The 20731-nt window shown below is 36.4% G+C and overlaps 1 protein-coding gene across 1 annotated transcript in view; it reads right to left on the reverse strand.

The window, feature by feature from the left end:
• Positions 1–20731, reverse strand: part of FLVCR2 (FLVCR heme transporter 2) — a 74977-nt gene that overhangs the window by 21858 nt on the left and 32388 nt on the right. Inside the window, exons 2-3 of the mRNA XM_051977573.1 lie at positions 9171–9312; positions 4659–4799 (exon numbers count right to left, since the gene is read on the reverse strand). Coding sequence (XP_051833533.1) covers positions 4659–4799; positions 9171–9312 — 283 coding nt within the window. The remainder of the gene's footprint in view (positions 1–4658; positions 4800–9170; positions 9313–20731) is intronic.

The raw sequence follows: 20731 nt of genomic DNA on the forward strand, positions 1-20731 counted from the left end.
CTAATGCCAAGTCTAGCCCTCAGTCTACTTCACTATACTCAACACTTTCACGAGGCAGAATGGTACAAGAATTAGATTTCCATTTTAGACAAAGGAAACCGGCACTCAAAGGTGATTTGCCCAGGACCACATAAACAGAGCCAGAGCCAGAACACAAATCCAGGTCTCATCTCTTGAAATCTGTGCTCTTTGTACTGCTGTGGGTCTAGAGGAGAATACATTATCATGGCTTCAGAGCCTTCTCCCTACAGAGGCATCCTCCTGCTTATCAGATGTGAATCAATAAAAGTATTAGCTGCCTATTGGCAAAAGGCTAAGGCTGACCTGTCTTTAGATTCCTTATTATGAACCACCCCATACACCTCTTTCCCTCCTACCTCCCTCAGTCCCCACCCTTGCCCCGGGCTGATCTAACTCCTATGATTTAATTGTGGGCCTAAAGGATAAATGCCAGTAAATACTTTCCATAATTTCAGAAATTTAAATGTAAAGGTAATGAGCTGGAGGTATTTCAGTAAGGAAAAGGGAAGGAGAACTAGGAAACAAGCATGTGCCAGGCAGGACAGCTTGGTATTGCAGCACAGAGAGTGCTGGGCCTGAGTCAGAAAGATGATGATCATCATCCTGCTTTCAAATTTGACCTCAGACATTTATTTAATATGCGACTAAACAAATCACTTTACTCTGCTACCTCAGTTTCCTCATGTGTAAAATAATCTAGAGAAGGAAGTAACAAATTACACTAATATCTTTGCTAAGAAAACTCTAAATGGGGTCAAGAAGAGTCAGACATGACTGAAAATAACTAAAGAAAAAAAAAAAAAAAAAACAGAAATGGGCCAGACACTGTGCTAAGTTATGAGGTAGGTGCTATTATGATTTTCATTTTACAGTTGAGGAAATTGAGGCAGACAAAAGTTAAGTGACAGGGGTCATAAAACTTGTAAGGATCAAATTAAAACAGCCTCGTTGCTCAGTGCTTTATCTATTATACCATCTGCATAGTGGAGTCGAGGTGATTCTTTGTTGAAGATTTATATAGTCATCTGTTGGAACACTTATATAGTCATATTTGGACTAAATGGTCTTTAAAAAGATTTGGATTTTGTAATTATTGTCCTATTGTGGCCTTGTTAAGCTCATATTTACTTCCTGTTTAATAGGTTAAGCAGATAAACGGGAAGATTCCAAGGTACAGGATTAAAGATAACTAGACAGCATTCTGCCAGATGAGAGATAGTCAGCAATCTAAGCTTTCAAAAATAGAGAAGAGTTTTTCTATTGCCTCTCAGAGATGAATCCCTCTGTGACCACTGGCAAACTTTCTCCAAGAATATCACTTTTTTTTTCTTTTATGGCTTAATGTCCTGACCCTACTACTTCTATTACACCCTTGAAGGTTACCACTTAGAGAATGAAACTTGTACCTAGTCACCATTGTGTCATTCATCACATTTTTTAAATAAAGTATTTATTAAGCGCTCATCTGCACATGACTATCCCTTATCCCAATGTGGACTTCAGCCTAGCTTTTGTGTCAGGCTAACGTAGCTGCTGTGATTCTCCAAGTTCAATGTACCAAAAGTATTTAACTAATGAAAAGGTTTACTCCCTTTTTCTTTTTTTCCTTTTTCTTTTTTCTTTCTTCTTCTTTTTTTTTGCTTAGGCAATTGGGGTTAAGTGACTTGCTCAGGGTCACACAGGTAGGTAGTGTAAAGTATCTGAGATCACATTTGAACTCAGGTCTTCCTGAATCCATGGTTGGTGCTCTACCCACTGTGCCATCTTAGCTGCCCCTTCCCTTTCTATTTTTTAAAGTGCTGTAATAGGCAGCTAGCTATCTCCAGAAGTATTTCACATTCTATCCTGGAGAAGAAAAAGTCCTGACTAAATGATTCATGATCATCCAATCCAATGCTACTTTAATTAAGCATCTGCTATGGATAAGGCACAAGAGATAGGCACTGAGTGTTTCAAAACAAACAAATAGATGTTTTCTTCCCTAAAGAAAATCAGGGTAGAAATTGAAAAGGAATTTTAAATTCCTAAATTTTAAATTCCTAAAAAGGAAATTACCTTCTCAAGAATGAGGATTGGATGAAGGATATGAGGTGTTAACAGATAAGCATATACATGAAAATGGGAGAGCAATTATACTAACAAGTAGGGGATTTAGAAGAGTCCTTCTCTAATCCAGTAGACAAGTAATAGATCAGAAATAAGTAAAAATATAAGCAATATAAGCTGACAATAGCCATAGCAAGAACGGAAAGAAAGTCTTAAGTTAGGTAAGGGATGAAACAAGCATTTATGATTGTTATTGTTCAGTTGTTTAGCTCCCTTTGTGACCCTATTTTGGGTTTTCTTGGCAGAGATACTGGAGTGGTTTGCCATTTCCCTCTCCAGCTCACTTTACTGATAAGGAAACTGAAGCAAGCAGAGTGAAGTGACTTGCCTAGGGTCACACAGCTAGTAAGTATCCAAGATCATATTTGAACTCAGGAAGATGAGACTTCATTACTCTAGGCTTGGCCCTCTATCCACTCTGCCACATAGCTGTCAATAATTTATTAAGTACCTTATATAGTCACTGTACTAAATACTTTGTAATTTTATGTTATTTGATTCTTACAACAGCTCTGCAAGGTGCTTTTCCCCCTTTTATAGCTGAGAAAACTGCTAATAAATGTCTAAGGTTGGATTTGAATTCAGATCTCTCTGTCCCCAAGCCCCAAGCACTAGCTACTGCTTCATCTAGCTGCCCCAAAGAGTTAGTAGAATGTGAGATTAAGTAACCCAAAGCCTTAGGTTTAATCACCAATCATCAAAGGAGCTATGCATCTTTTATTCCTATACAAAGAGTTGAACCCTCAAAAAGTCATCGTTTATACTTGAGCTCAGAGGTATAGGCCAATTGTTGCTGCTATACATATAATAAAATAGAAAGGACTCGGGGTGGGGGTGGGATGGAGTAAGGATGTCAACATTGTCAGTTTCATCAAAATGAGGTAACTTCTCAAAAGCATCTTTCAAATCTTAGAACACTAAATAAATGTCAGCTAGGGGAGGTGGGGGAGAAGTAGGGGTAAAGAGATTGGGATTTATAAATGTATAGTTTGAGGGAACTCCCTCCGTGGAAACTCCCTCCAATGGTTCTTTTCTCATCTATAATAGTCTTACCTAGTCTCACTTAAAGATTTGACCATGGTTATTCAGCCATGTATCCAGCAATAGAATTTGAACTCAGGTTTTCCTGACTCTATATCCTATGCCCTGTTGTCTAATAGTTATTACTATTACTGAGGAGACTAAGTAGTGGTTAGAAGAGGAAAAATAGGAGACTGAAGCATCATAAAAACCTAGAAAGAAGAAAGTGTCAAGGAGAAGAGGTGATCAACAATATGAGAAGAAAAGGGTATTGAATCTGGCCCTTAAGAGATCATTGACAATTTGAGAGAGAGAGAGAGATTTTGATTGAATGATAAAGTAGGAAGTCAAACATTGGAGAGAAAGAAGAGCAAGAGGAAAGTTAAGGAAAGAATTGGCCTGTAGAAGTTTGGGAGAGGGGGAGGGAAGGATCAAAGGAGGATTTTTTTGAGAATAGGAGAGTCATGGGCAACATGGAAGTAACCAGTAGACAGGAGGAGAATGAACATAAGTGGGGGGAGAGAGGGGATGACAGACAAGGAAATCTGTTGGAAGAGGCAGGATGGAATGGGATCACTCACACAAGAGGAAGGGTTTGACTTGGTCAGCAGTAGGGCCACTTCATTGTGCAAGACAAGAGTGAAGGAGAAGATAGTGGTAGAAGGCTTTTGAATGATTAATAGGAGACAAGAGGTAGCTCTCAAAAAATGGCCTCAATTTTTTTGAGTAAAATATGAAGGAAATTTCTAATCTGAGAGTTAGAAGGAGAGATGTTTGAGGAGGAATGAAAAAGTCTGGAAGAACCTCTGCAGTGAGTTAGACAATGAGTTAAGGTTGAGATTAGGTAACATAAATCTATGGGGGAGCCAGTTAAATTAGTTTTTTCTACCTTCATTCAGCAGCATGTGTGGAGCAGGGAAGGCAGTGAATCATGGGAGTACTCTCAGCTTGTCAGGGCACAAGGAACATATTGACAATATGATAAGGGGGTGAGGGACTCTAGCGAAGACATAATAGAGTTGAACTAGCTCACCAAGAGATCAGGATGGGGAAGGAGGAAAGGAGGAAAATGTTGTTCATGAAGAAGTGATAAGAACTGAGAGATGTAGCAGTTACGTGGTCATGGTGTAGACAAAGGTCAGGTTTTAGTACGGGAAGCAAAGGGAAAAAAAGACAAAGAGATTGGATAAGGGAATTTCAGAGTATGTGACCAGGGAGGCGGTGCCCTGGTACCTGATGGCAAGAGAAGGATAAGACATCTTTGTATGTGGCTGAGGTGGAATAGAGGAGAACCTCATAGGAAATAAGTAGTTTGAGGCAATGTGAGGTTGGTATATTTGAAGGAGGATCCCTAGTGCAAAGGCAGGAGTTGGGAATGAGAAAAATATTGTGACCCATGTATTTCATTCTTTGAGGAAAAAGGGGAAGTGACCTGGAGGTTTACTGACAACAACTAGCAGGAGTTTGATTGGGTAGAAGATGTCGATTGCATGATTGTCTTTAAACCTTACCATAGCTAACAAGGAGTAGCACAAAATTTGAGTTCTTCATCAGCCGGGCAATGGATTCAAAATAAGAAGCTCTCTGTGTTTCCATCGTATAGCTCAAGTACTGGGCTTGGCTTGGAGGATATTTGGGCTTTTCCTTGAAAACTTGAAAAAAAGAAGAAAGATATGAACAAGTTAGTAACCTGCATATAATATTCAGCAGCTATAAATTAAAGACAAGCTCTTTAACTTAATATTTATGACCCTCCATAATCTATCCTCCAACCTCTCTTGTGTCTTATTTTATCCTACTCTTTTTCACTCTCTATATACATTCTGACAATCAAGGACCACACCGCCTACTTCCTAATCATGTCCTAAACTTTCCCTCTTATACCTATATTCTCTCACATCTCTATTAAAATCCATCCTTTTTTTTTTTTTTTAATTCAAGTACTCCCTACATGAAACTATCCCTGATGATTTTCTCAATGGGAAGCCACTTACCTCTTATCAAATATTCTTATAGGACTTTAGCTCTCTATTTCACCCTTATACCTTATATGATACTTATATGTATGCATGTCATGCTTTCTTCAGAAGATTGTAAGTTCCTACAGGACAAAGACTATATCATTTTCAACTTTCATATTCTCAGAGTTCAGCAGTCTATTATATGTTATATTGGCTTAACAAATATCTGATTTACTTAATAAATGTATTCATTTAAATATAGTTTATTATTTATATCATACATATTTATATATAGTCACTTTATAAATTGATTGCTCCAGGAAGAAAATTGATTCCTCAAAGGCACACCATTTTGTGGAAGCTGAAATTGGCACACTAACAAGAGTTGCCTCATCTAAGGAACAGAATGAGCATTAAGTTTAATACTGGAAGGATTCCCAATAGCCTATTCCCTGTAGCTCCTTCTCATTGTTTTTGGCTTAAAAAATGTTCTCTATAGTTAATTATTCATCAAAGTTTACAGAAGGGCATGATCCCTCAAGTATGGATGCAACAGTTTGGAGAACTGAGAATCCCAATAATAAGCAATGAAATAACACAGCAGAAACCCATGAGGAAATTGCAAAATTCCAAAACTAAAATGTATAATGATAATAACCACAGCAACACGCATTTATACAACACTCTAAGGTATGCAAAGTGTTTTTCAAGTATTTTCTCATTTTATCACCACAATTACCCTGTGTAGTAGATGTTATTATCTTCCCTATTTTGCAGATTAGGAAACTGAGGTACACTGAGGTTAAAGTGACTTTGCCCAGGATCATATAATTTGTAAGACTCTCAGGCAGATCTTGTGGGGCTGGGGGGGGGGGGGGGAGTGGAAGGAGGGAGGGGAAAAAAATCGAAATATAAGCGAGTGCAAGGAATAATGTTGTAAAAAATTACCCTGGCATGGATTCTGTCAATACAAAGTTATTATTAAATAAAATAAAATTTAAATTTAAATTAAAAAAAAAAAAAAGAATCTTAGGCAGGATTTAATTCAAGTTTTCCTGATTCACAGTCTAGCACTCTAACCACTATACAACCTAGCTACCTATGTAAGAACAAAGAAAATAAAAGCAAGAGTACTTGACATTTGTCAAGTTGATTTTAAACCCATATTTCAAAAAGGGTCTAAAAGGAATTTTAATGAAGAATCTAAATGCTCATCTTCTGACACAAAAGGATGGGGGTGAATGCAAGACAATTCAGCATCTATTTCTTCCTTCTTCAGCCCAACCATTCCAGCAATTTTCTAACCATTCTAGTCCCTGTACCCTTCACATCTCCAAAGCTCATTTCTAAAGGTAATCTCCTCAAAGATTGGCACTGCCCCATTCGATTTCATCTGCACAGCCCATTGTCTAGCACTAGCTAGGTCTATCTTATCTATCTAATCTCTACCACTCTTTCTTCACTTCACCAAAACCAAACCAAAACAGTGGCACACTGACTGAATTTATTAATCAGGTCTAGCTTTTCAACCCAGTCAAGCCACAAATCTAATTTGCTTTTTTAAAAAGTCAGAAGTTCTTTGGCTTAATTTATTCAATGAGAATGTAATGTTTTTATGGTATAAACAATTTAAATGTGACTCTTCTCGATCAAAATCATTAACATCCCTTCCTCTCAACTCCCATGTATAGGCCTGAATTATCTCTAAAGTTTATCTAGAGTAAGAGGAAACCCTGGAAAACAATAATGTCCTCTCTTTTAGAAGATCAGAGCAGACCTTTCACCCAGAAAATACTCAGAAATCCTGACTTCAAAGTTCAAGCTTCTCACTCTCCAGGAAAAGTCTCAGCTAATTCTCTACCCACCCAAGCACTGTATGGTCCAACACACTTCCCCTTTGAGTATAGGAATGAATACAGGGCAAAATGACATCTCTCTATAAGATCAAGGAGCAATAAGTTTTCAGGGATTACAAATCAAGCCCCCCTTTTTGTAGTGGTAAGTAGCTGGAAACTGAGTGAATGTCCATTAATTGGGAAATGGCTGAATAAGTTATGGCATATGACTGTTATGGAATATTATTATTCTATAAGAAACGATCAGCAGGATGATTTCACAGAGGCCTGGAGACTTACATGAACTGATGCTGAGTGAAGTGAGTAGAACCAAGAGGACATTGTACATAGTAACAAGATTATACAATGATCTGTTTAACATGTATGTGCTTGCCTGCCATCTAGGGCAGGAGGTAGAGGGAAGGAAGGGAAAAGTCGGAACAGAAGTGATTGCAAGGGACAATGTTGAAAAACTACCCATGCATATGTTCTGTCAATAAAAAGCTATAATAATAATAATAAAAAAGATCATACAATGATCAGTTCTGATGGACGTGGCTTTTTTCAATAATGAGTTGATTCAGGCCAGTTCTAATAGATTTGTGATGTGGAGAGATAGCGTGATAGACTTGAGTGAGGTGGCTAGCCTTTCTTAGTTTTTACTTACATTTCATTTTCAGATGATTTTTTTCTTTAATTCTTATTAACTTAAATAACTTTTTTAAAAGTTTATAAAAAACAAACCATCTGCAACCAGAAAGAGGACTATGGGGACTGAATGTGGATCACAATGTTCTTCACTTTTGTTGTTGTTGTTGTTTGCTTGTTGCTTCTTTCTTTCTCATTTTCCGCCCCCCCCCCCCTTTTATCTGATTTTTTTTTGGGCAAAATTATAAATATGGAAATATATTTAGAAGAATTGTAAATGTTTAACCTATATTGGATTACTTGCTATCTAGGGGAAGAGGGGAGGAGGAAAGGAAAGAGAAGAATTTGGAACACAAGGTTTTGCAAGGGTGAATGTTGAAAACTATCTTTACATGTATTTTGAAAATAGAAAGCTATTATAAAAGAAAAAGAGATTACAAATCAGAATCCTGTTTAGATTTCTAAACTCTTTATTTAACCATTTTCACCAGCCCTTAATAAAAACAAACAAAACAAAAGAAAAACTCAGAAAAGTCAGTAATTGTTGACAACCGGTATTTACTGAAAATGTCACAATCTGAAAATAACTTCCTGGAAATTTGACATTGATAATCTGGCACTTGCTTTTTTTGCCCTAATTTTGCTTTCCATTCACCAGATAAAAATATGCACAATCACCAATTTGTGAACAGATTGCTGTGAACAACCACGGGGTTCACTAGCTCAGAAGGATCTCTTTCTCCTCCTCCAATCCCCAAAATATCCATCAAGCCACAAGTTTGACATCTCTTATCTGGATAACTTTTCAAGTTCCCTTTAAGTTTTGATCTATTATCATCCTATGAAATAAAATTTCCTTGCTATGAGAACTTCTTAAATCTGTCCCCACTACCAAAGACTCCACTGACACTCAAGAGAAAGAGACACATTTATAAGAACAGAATTTAAATGAAACTTGATCATTAGTAGGAGCCTGAGAAGTCTGTGACCCAAATCCTAGTATCAATAAGCATTTACTAAAAGCTTATTAATAATGTGCAAGGCCAAACCAATACTTCTAAACTTAGTGCTAATAAGAATGGGAGGACTGTTTTCCATTCCAAAGGGAAATTGAGACAAAATTGAAGTAAGAAGATAGATACCATTCCCTAGCAAACCATTCCAGTATTTGACATTAATCAAACAGGACCTTTGATTTTATTTTTTCAAATATATCCAAAGATAGTTTTCAACATTCACCTTTGCAAAACCTTGTGTTCCAAATTTTTCGTCCTCCCTCCTCTTACCCCATCTCAATAGACAGCAAGTAATCCAATATAAGTTAAACAAGTAGGGCTTATGAGTCTTAAGGTCAAGTCCACATTATTCCTGGCATATAGCAGATGCTTAATAAATGCTGTGCTATTGTCATCTTGTTATCAATGCTTCCTGAGTAAATTGAGCAATCTCTTCCAAGAGGATCTGAGATCCAGGTTATGACACTGTGGAAACTAAGCTCACAACACTCCCTAAAGACAGTTCCGTAACCTCAGATGGTCTTTTGGACCAACTCCTGCTACATTAGTCCTCATATACTTACTGAAGATGACCAGGATGAAGAGCAGGGAGGCCACAGCTCCAGTCATGTAGAACATAATGCTGATGTGATAAGTAAGTTCTTCCTCTTCCTCAATGTTGGGTATCAAAATAGGAGGAATCAAGAATCCTAAGGCAATACCGACCTGTAAAGAGATCATATCACTCTCATTAACAGTGATTAGAAGATAATTTAGTTATGTGGCAAGATATTAATACTTTGTAAAAGTTTGTTTTTTACAAACTTTAAAAAAAGTTATTTAAGTTAGTAAGAATTAAAGAAAAAATCATTTGAAAATGAAATGTAAGTAAAAACTAGGAAAGGCTAGCTACCTCACTCACGTCTATCACTCTTTCAGAAAGGAAGCTGTAGTTTGAACTGTGTAGTAATAATTGCCAACATTTACATATAGATTGTGCTAAGTGCTTTACAATTATTTTTTCATTTGATCCTCACAAAAATTCTTCCAGGTAGCCACCCTTAACCCATTTTACAGATGAAAAAACTGAAGCAAAAAGAGGTTAAATGACTTGCCCAAGATCACACAGTTCATAAGTTTCTGAGGTCACATGTGAACTAACTCCAAGCCTGGCATTCTATCCACTGTATCATCTCTATAGCAATCACATAGTTCCTGTGTCCTTATTTCTAAGTAAGGATAAAGTGATGCTAAATTCTATTTATGCTACCTAAACCTTGATTTTTTTTCTTTTTCTAAACTTTGATTTTTATTAACATTAGTAATTACCATTTTTGTAATAATTCATATCATTTATTATAAGTATTAATTAGACAACTGCAAAGAGCTCTCCATTTATGTCAATCATAGATGGCATGAGATGGCTTACCCTGGGTCCTTGAAGCATCTGAGGGGCTATCAGGGAAGAATAAAGCTGTTTTCTAAGTGTCTTAAAGAATACAAGTTAAGACCCCAAACTGGTGAAAACTAATTTCACCGCCTGAAGGAAAAAAGCAAGAACTAGTACTTCAATAGAAAACAATTTTAGGATTATAAATTTAAGCTTGAAAGTACCTGATAGGTCATCTACTCAAACCCTCTCATTTCATAGATGAGAAAATTGAGACCCAAAGGTTGAATAACTCATCTGAGTTTATACAGGAAATAAGTGACAGAGCTAGTATTCAAATCCCAGATCACTTGACACCAAATCCAGCCTTATTTCCAACATACGCTATTGTCTCCATCAACTACAACCCACCTCCCGCTCACATTTACTAATGTACAACATATACTTGCAAACATAAACAGTGACAACATCCTTTTCTTCCTAATGGGATAAGCCTCTAGTGTGGTCTCCACATGGGCTACGACTTTTCAGTGTTTCCTAATCATAATCATCTTGATTTAGACACATAAAACCAAAATGAAAAGTAATCTTAAACCTTCTTTCTGTATAGTTAAAGGTTATTGATGATTTTAGGGCAGAAACCAGGAAGTAGGATTGAAGCAGGCTTCCAAATCCCAATAGAATAATAAATAATAGATTCTTTTGTTCTAGGGCTTTACTTTGCCTTTAAAGACTTCAGGAGCATTTGGAGACAGGATGAGTTTCTAGTCTCCTAAAGGACATGCTATCCTTTTATTTTGGGGCAATTACATCAAAACTTTACAGTGATATGATGCGGCGTGATGGACCACGTGTCAGAATTCAAAGGTAATTTTTGGCTACTATGTGCTGATGAGAGGCAAGAAATGGAAGAAGAATCAGGAAGACCTGGTTTAAAGTCTTAACTATGAAAGACACATTTCTTGGAGCCTGGATAAGTCACAACCTCTCAAGGTGACCAAGGTAACTCTCTATTGTCTAGAAATGGCAAAGCACATGCCAATTTTCATTGGTAAAAGGAGTTTTTTTAATTAGAAGTTCCCCATACTAATGAAACCATGTTTTATTCCTTCTTCTCCTTACCCTTACCCCCGAAAATGGTGACAAAAATCTCTTCATTGCTGTGTGTGAGACATCTCTGATTGAGGTTTCCATAAAAATCAATAACGCAAGTTATCATTGCTAGATGTAAATCAGGGGGATGCTATAGATATCACTTATCCAGATTTTAGTAAAACATTGGTCAATTTCTTTAATCTATCAGTTCTTTCTGATCACTTCCAACTAGGAATGTTTTGGGACAAATTCTTATCATGGAGTGCTGATTGTTAAATGTTTCAGAATGAGCATTTATACCTTGGAAACTAGCAATGTTACAAAGCAGGGATTTATTTATTATTTTTGTTCCATTTCAGAAAGTAATAAAGAAAATGTTAATCCAGATTAACATGAAAAGTCTATTGTGTACCCACAACAGACATATACACCAACACACACACACACACACACACACACACACACACACACTATATATATATATATATATATCTATATAGATATATATAGATATGTACTGGTTTGTTTAAATATTTATGAACATGCCATTGCTTCCAATGGCATTTGGAATTTGATTATCTCAAATTAGTTTCCATAATCTGGAGAAATTACTTTCTGTGCCTTCTGCTTACCAGTAGGAGTAGTTTCAGACACTGAATTTGTATTGTCAACATCTAGTACATATATAGCACATATAGAAATAAATGTTTGTTAAGTATTTGATTGATTTGATGTAAAGATCTTTGGGGGAGGTAGAGAAACCCCAAAAACTCAATCCCTCCCAACCTTTGAGAGGGCCCCAACCTCCTATTCATAGAGGAAACTCCAAGATGGTAATCTCTACCTACAATTCAATTGGAGATCTTGGACTGGGGAATAATCATCACCCTTTATTGAGCTGAAAATTAGTCCCTCAAATTCATCTGGAGATTGTTCCCTAACTCTGGGACACAAAAACCCAATATAATCAAAGGCTAAAACTCCAAACTTTTGCTAAAAATCCTTTCAAGATTTAGCCCACTGAGGAAGTTATTTCTTAGTGTAATAAACAAACCCATTTTTGCCACAAACCTTGCCTTTTGGGATTGTGAATTCTTTAGCAAAGCCTGTGACACTTCCGGGGAACCCCATTGCTGTCTGGATATCTCTCACCTTCATTTCTCACACCTCAACAGATTCAACTTTGATATGGTTAGTAAGACTGGGGCTCACTAGGTAGAATGAAAGTAGAGACTTTGGAGTTCAAATAAACACAAAGACAGTCAAGTTTGGAGAGTAACACCCTCTCTGGATTGAGCTGTTACCTGTATCTGAGCTAAAAGAGAAAGGGGAAGTTCTTTGGCCCCAGGTGCCAATTATTGAAAACCACATTTGACTTGGCTGAACATATAATTTCACACCATCATCCATCAACATCTGAGTGAAGATAACACAGTCTCTGCTGTCTAAGAACTTAAATCTTTTCAATGAGGGGAAGGAGGATGGCTTCATTATTTACAATTTTTTTTAATGAAAAAAAGATAAATAAATATAGCCTCAATTACTCTCATTTCCAATTTTCCACTTTATTTTTTGCATTTGCTATAAATTATAAATAGAGACTAGGCACAAGCTTAAATGTTAAATTCCATGTGTGTCTTCAAATAAATTTTATGCTTACTGATTTTTTTTTTCGGATTCTAATAACACACGGATGCATGTCAGGAAGGCATGAACAGAATCAGTATTTATAAAAATGTATTCCTTGATATTTAGGCCCCATCTACATGGAGGACAGAAAAGATTAAAATCAGTTTATCCAAAAGAGGATCCTAGTCTCCAGGAGAGGAGTCTCCAAAGTGAGAGCTGTGGAACAATCCTAAGGAAATCTTAACATGATCCCAAGGGATGTTGATAAAACTGAGCAGAAGGTAGTCATACTGCTAGTCACTACTCTCTCCTTATTTCCACTCAGTTGCTTTCCTTATGAACTATTCTGACTTTTCCCAATGACCCCAAGCTAGCCATCTTCCCATTTTTTTATGTATTACCTTGTCCTATTAGGATGTAGGCTTCTTGAGGGCAAGGACTATCTTTTATATTCTTATAACATGTAGTAGATTGTCAGTTAATAGTTAATTTAATGCTTACAAAATTATGCCAGTCTTCTATTCTATTTTTTTTTTTTTTACTTTTTATTGACAGAACCCATGCCAGGGTAATTTTTTACAGCATTATCCCTTGCATTCACTTCTGTTCCGATTTTTCCCCTCCCTCCTTCCACCCCCTCCCCTAGATGGCAAACAGTCCTATATATGTTAAGTAGGTTACAGTATATCCTAGATACAATATATGTGTGCAGAACCAAACAGTTCTCTTGTTGCACAGGGAGAATTGGATTCAGAAGGTATAAATAACCCGAGAAGAAAAATAGAAATGCGAGCAGTTTATATTCATTTCCCAGTGTTCTTTCTTTGAGTGTAGCTGCTTCTGTCCATCCTTGATCAATTGAAACTGAATTAGCTCTCTTTATTGAAGAGATCCACTTCCATCAGAATACATCCTCAAACAGTATCGTTGTTGAGGTATATAATGATCTCCTGGTTTTGCTCATTTCACTTAGCATCAGTTCCAGTCTTCTATCCTAGCCCCTTCTACCTCTGCACTCCTAAGGTTGCATTGGGTGCAAATCCTCAGGGTGATTATAATCTAATTAGCATTATATACTACATAGTGTAATATAATATATATTATATTATAATCTAATTAACACCTCCCCAATAAACACACATATATTTCATTTTTTGGTAATCAAATGTGACCAGCATCAAATGAACAAGCATGACTGGGCTGCAATTAAATTATTTTTCCCCAAACTCATCCCTCTTCCCAGCTCCTCAAATTCCATTAAAGTTATTACAATCTATCTGGTCTCCCAAGTTTCCAGCTTCCAGGTTTCATTCTTGATGCCTCATTCAACTAAAACCGCTCCCTTAAAAGTTACCAGTGATCTCTTCTTTGACAAATTTAATGGCCTTTTCTCCTTTCTTATCTTTCCTTACCTTTGCAGCCTTTAATACTGATGGATTAGCCTTTCTACTCTCACTTTCTTAGATAATCTCTCTTACCTATATTTTTGTGACACTGCTCCCATTTTACTTGACCTCCTCCACCTTCCTTTTTGATAACTGTTCTTTTTCTGCTTTTTTGGCTTATGATCCATGTCATACCTACTAAAGTGTTCTCCAATACACTCTCCTGGGCCCTCTTCTCTTTTTCTCTGCTAACATTTGGTGGTCTCATCCTATCTCATGGGTTCAATTATCATCTCTGTGTGAACAGTTCCCAGATCTATTTAGCTAGTCCTACTATTTTTCCTGAATTCCATTCCCACACCACCAACTCCCTAATAGACATTTCCAGTTGGATCTTCCATAGGCATCTGAATCTTTACATATTCAAAACAGCATTCACTAATACTTCCCTCCCACAAAAAAAAAAAAAAAAATTAACCTCCTTTTTCTGAACTTCCCCATTTCTGCTCAGGGAACAACATTATCTTTCCCATCATCCAATTTCACAATATTGGTATTATCCTAGATTTCTCACTTTCATTTACTCCACATTTCTAATTCACTGTCAAGTCTTGCCATATCCATGTTTCTCACATCTGTCTCCTCTCCATTCACAAAACCAGTACCCTAATTCAGTACCATTGATCACATCCTGTGTAGACTATTATAATAACCTCCTAATTGGTCTCCCAGACTTAAGTCTCTTCCTCTTGAAACCATCTTCCAAAGAGTACCAAAGTTATTTCCCTAAAGTACAGGTCAGATGATGTTACTTCCCTACTCAATACATTCAATAAACTCTAGATAAAATGCAATATTATACTTAGTTTGTCCCCTTTATCCCCGAGGAAATCAGGATTAAGTGACTTGCTTAGAGACACACAGGACAGGCAGAGAAAAAAGAAGCTATATAGCTTATAATCACATACAGGGGGAATAAGAAAGCCTGGCTTTTTATTCCAGCTTTGCTTCTGGCTGATTTTAGTGGCCTTAAGAAAATCACTTCATCACTCTGAGTTCATTTGAGTTCTAAGATTCTGTTATTGTGGCTGCTGTCATTCAGTTTTGTTTCAGTCAGGTTCGATTCTTCATGACCCCATTTGAGGTTTTCTTGGCAAAGACACTGGAGTGGTTTGCTATTTCCTAAGATAGTTCCTATGAACCCTTTCATAAAAGAGGCTAACTATATGATTCTGTGGTTGGAAATTTTTTTACAACAAGGGCAAGGTCATGTTTTCTATTTTAAGCTGAAAGTCAGGACATTGAATGGAAAATAATCTCTCAAACCTTTGCAATTTAAAATTTGTGTTATTTCCATGAAAATAAAAAGACTTAAAGATAATAATGATCACACAAGTTCAGAGGTCACAATGGAATCCAGTGTTTGCTTTGGAATGGAATCTTGTTGCTGTGTACAATGTTCTCTTGGTTTTATTCACTTCATCTAACTAACATCAGCTTATGTAACTCTCCAGGCCTTTCTGAAATCATCCTGCTGATGGACTGTTTTTTATAGAACAATAATATTTCATTACATTTATATACCATAGCTTATTCAACTCTTCTCCAACTAATGGGCATCCACTCACTTTCCAGTTTCTTGTCACTATAAAAAGGACTGCTACAAACATTTTTGCACATGTGGATCTTTTTTATGATCTTTTTGGGATACAGACCAAGTAGAGATACTACTGGATCATTGGGTATACACAATTTGATAGCTTTTTGGGCATAGTTCCAAATTGCTCTCCAGAATGGTTGTTCAGTTGACAACTCCACCAACAATGTATTAGTATCCCAGTTTTCCCACATTTCCTGCAATATTGAATGCCTTTTCTAACCTTGTCTCCAATCCCAATTACTACTGATCTACTCTTTTTGGAGGAACTTGTCACTGACTTCATTGAATAGATTAAGCATTTTTCATACAAGTTCCTATTACTTTTCTCCACTTGAAAATTTATTCCTATCTTTACTCATCTTCTTCCTTTCTACCTGTGTCAAAGGAAGAGAAAGGGGGAACAAAAGTTAACCATGTTACCTATACCCTTTGATCGATTTCCTTGATTAAATTCATGCATATAAAATATTATATAAATACGAACTATTATTTTCTTTTACATCCTCTAGAACCATGTTCTATCATTTTTTTTTTCTAATTTTCTTGTAATTTCAATATTTTCTTCTCCAGGTACTTCTACTCATTCTAAAATTATATTATTTCCCTTATCCTAGAAAATAAATAATTTAAACTTTTCCCTTAATCTTAATTTCCACAGTAACAACTACAACAACCATAACAATACTCAGCACATTTATAGCACTTTAAAGTTTACAAAGTGCTTGTAATATGATAATTACAAAAATTATCACATCTTCTCTTCCCAACAACCATGAGTAGGTGCAATTATTATCCCCATTTTATAGATGAGAAAAGTAACACAGTTGGAAGGTTATATGACTTGTCCAATCTGGGGAGGGAGTCAAACTCTAGGTCCAAGACTCCATCTAACAACTGTAACCTTTCTTTCCTTTCTCACTATTTCTACTTTATCATTCTCTCGCACTTTAATCCCATGTAATATGAAATTTGACCCCATTGGCCAATTTCCTTCTTGAAATTTCCCCTTCCTTTTTTCCTTTGATATATCCTGAATGTCTAGAAGTATGTAGGACGTTTTGTCTTTTTAAAAATTTCATCGTGTTCTTCTAGGAGAACAGTCATTATGACATTATCTCACTGCCATCTGTCATCCCGGGCAGCGACTCTGGCTTAGAGGGATTTCAGGTGTTTTTCTAATATTCTGATAGTCTGCCAAGACTATGGCATAATAGACAGAGAACTGGCTTCAAGGTCAGAAAGGTCTGGGTTCAAATCCAGACCCTGACATCCACTGGCTGTGTGAGCCTGAATGAGACATGCTTGACCTCTTGGCATTCTAAGCAAACCTAGGAATTTCAGTAAAGATGATAATCTGCAGGGTGGAGGGTTTCTGAGCAGGACCATCATAAGCCAAGAGCATAAAAGGTCTTATTCCCTTTCTGGTTCTTATTCTTAGCTTTCAGATTACTTCTTATCTGTCCCATCTTTCTCTTCCCACTTTTTCATTCAAGGCCCCATCCTAGACTTCTTTCTATATGCTTTCCCTTCTTAAAAACCCCGTCTCTTTATTTAAATTTAACTATCACCTCTATTCAAAGGATTTCTGTTTCATATTTCCCACTACCTGCAGACTGGTTCCATCTGTCCATCCCATCTCAAAATCTCCAACTGAAACCATCATTTCATCCACCCTACTTTTCCACCTAAAGGTATAATGGTCCTTTATACCATGTTTAACAAAGAGTCAAAACTCTGGAGTCATTTTTGATTAGTTTCTTTCTCTAGTTCCCCACATATCCAATTAGTCCTTGATCCTGCCACTTCTTCATTCACAAAGTCCAAGCATATCCCATTTTCCATTTGTATTACTCATTCACTCTATGACTTCACACCCATTAGCCTATTATAACACCCTCCTAATTGGTCTCCCTGTTTCCAATTCACTCTCCTCACCAAGGCCCATTTTCCCATTAAAATGGAAGCTCCTTGGTTGAACAGGCTATTTTTGCTATTAAAAAATTCCCAGGGGAAGCTATTTGGTGTAGTAGATAGAATACCAGCCCTGAAGTCAGGAGGACCTGAGTTCAAATGTGATCTCAGACTCTTAACCCTTCCTAGCTGTGGGACCCTGGGCAAGTCACGTAACCCCAATTGCCTCAGCAAAAAAAAAAAAAAAAAAAAAAATCCCAGCGCTTACTTAGCACAGGATAAATGCTAGTAAATGCTTCTCTAATTTTACCTTTCCTTGTCCTTTTACTTTTGTTTATTCTGTTCTACACTCTTGAAATACTTTTCTAATATTATCTCTTCTTACTAAGCTTTCTTTCAAACTCATCTCAAATGCTATCTCCTCCAGGCAGTTAGTCCTGATCACCTGATCTAAATGTCAACTATTGCCACTTAGCCTCTATGGTATTTTTGATCCAGTTTTTTAAACTGTGATTCATGATGCTATATGGGGTCTCATAACTGAATGTGGAGGTCATGAAATTATGATTTATTATCAGTAAATGTGGATTTGTATATCTGTTTTATATATATATATATCTATATACCCAGGTTTACATAAACATTTCTCCAGTGAAAAGGGGTCATGAGTAAAAAGTTTTAAGAAGCCCTGGTATATGGTAATATACTTAGTTATTTGTGTAAAATTCTCCATCCCCTAACTAGAATGTAAGCCTGGGAGAGTAGAGATCATGTCTTATACATCTTTGTGTTCTCCACAGCAGCAAGCACAGGGGACATAGCATGCACACCATACATATCAGCTTAATAACAAAAGGACTTTAGATCAGATACAAGAGAAAGATTCATCTAGAAAGTCAAGTGAGAAAGAGTATAATTTAGTAGGAAAAAATACTTAAGTGGGAATCAACTGTGTCTGAATTATAATCTGTCTGCCAAGATAGAATGTACCCTCTCTGGCCAAGTTACCTCATCTCTAAAATGAGGGGCTGAGAGTCTAAAACAAAATGCTCAGAATTCAAGGATCCCTGCACTAATCTGATCCCATCTGCATTAAATTCTACGCAGCACTATAGTTTTGGGTTTTGCTTTTTACCTGAGGTAAGAATCTCAAATTGTATCCCCATATTATTCATCCATGTGGTACAGTGGATAAACCCCAGGTGTAGCGTCAGGAAGGTCTGACATGTAATATGACCTCAGATCCTTACTAGCTATGTGGCCCTCAGTAAGTCATTTCACTTGCGGGCAAGGGGTGCGTGGGGGTGGGAAGTAGTAGGTTCCCTCTTATTTCCCATCTTCATATAAATACTAGGGACATAGTAGAAGAAATTCTGTCAGGCCACAGATTAGACTAGGTGGCCAAATTGGCTTTGATTCCTCCTCCCCAATCTTGCATTACTCAATATACACATACAATCTTCAGGATTTATTACAGAAGTCTACAATTTTATGTTGCACACACACACACACACACACACACACACACACACAGATACATGAACAATTGTACTGTAGCTTCTGACATTTGCTGATATCTTGACTTTCAATACCTCTAATTCTTTTTGTTCTAAGTTTTATCACTGAGAAAAATCAAACTATTTCATTTCAGTGGCTATTATCTAGAAGGAGCCCTGGAAAGTTTCTTCCAAATCTGAGATTCTACAATTAGATTTCTAAGATTCCTTCCAGCAATATCATGCTCTAAGTAAGGTTGTAGACAGAATAATTTAATAATGAAATACTTTAGAAAATACTATTTCTTTTAGAAAGGCTCCCGTGAGGTGATCATAATACTTAAGAGCCAGTCATAGATACAGATCTACTTTTTATCATATTATCAACTGTACTAAAACTTCCCAGTTGTCCTCAGTAACAAAACTTGAAGCAAAAAGATTCAAGGCCCCCACAATTCAATAGTCAACACCAGGAACCACAATAAAACTATTTACATGTTCTTATGCTTATGTGTGTGTATCTAGCAATTTCTGTAATATGTCAAATCCTAAAGAATTTTTAAGTATTGGTGGCAGGAGTTGATGGGGAAAGTCAAATCTGATTTTAAATGTATTGGGAGAGTTTATTATTGAAAAGATTTTGGCTGTAGATTTCTCGTGTAAAAGTCGTGGACAAGTGGAATTATGAGATGCATCCTAATTGTATGCAATCCTGCAATCTAAGATTCATAGGATCTTAGAACTCAAAAGGACCTTGAAAATCATCTAATCTAATTCTACCATTTTAAAAATGAGGAAAAAGATATTTAGAGAGATAGACTTTTTCAATTTTCATATGGCAGGTGCACTTAAACCAAAGTTGAATTGTTAAAAAATATATAGAGAGAACAAGGCCAAACACAATAAACATATATTTCTTTGAAAAATCCACTACTAACCACAACATAGCATTTCCATTCTTTCAGTTGTTAATTGCTTGCATTTTTGTTTTCCCTCTCAGGTTTTTTTTACTTACTTTCTAGATCCAATTTTTCTTGTGCAGCAAGATAACTGTATACATATGTATACATATATTGTATTTAACATATTCTTTACATATTTAACATGTATTAGACTACGTGCCACATAGGAGAGGGCATGAGAGGAAGGAAGGGAAAAGTTGGAACAGAAGGTTTTGCAAGGATCAATGGTGAAAGATTACCCATGCATGTTTTGTAAATAAAAAGCTATAATAATTAAAAAGAAAAAAGAAAAATCCACCATTAGAATGAGGTATATATATGTGTGTGTGTATGTGTGTGTGTAAACTCAGAGTCACTTAGGTAAAAAACAATTAACTGGTATCGAAAGCTTAATTCATTCAGTGTCTCAACCACTAATTGAACCGAATTAAAGTAAAAAAGATTTGTTCTGTAGTTCACCAGGGTAAACAAATTGTGACATATTTAGAAACATAATAAACACATCTAAGAAGTATTTCTTAATCTGAGTAAACACAGCTGGGTAAACTCTATAATAGAAAATTCTATCATCCCTTTGGGGAGCAGAGGTCTAGGTCTGTGATTTCACCTATTTGGGG

This window comes from Antechinus flavipes, chromosome 2, assembly GCF_016432865.1.
Source record: "Antechinus flavipes isolate AdamAnt ecotype Samford, QLD, Australia chromosome 2, AdamAnt_v2, whole genome shotgun sequence".
Lineage (NCBI taxonomy): Eukaryota > Metazoa > Chordata > Mammalia > Dasyuromorphia > Dasyuridae > Antechinus > Antechinus flavipes.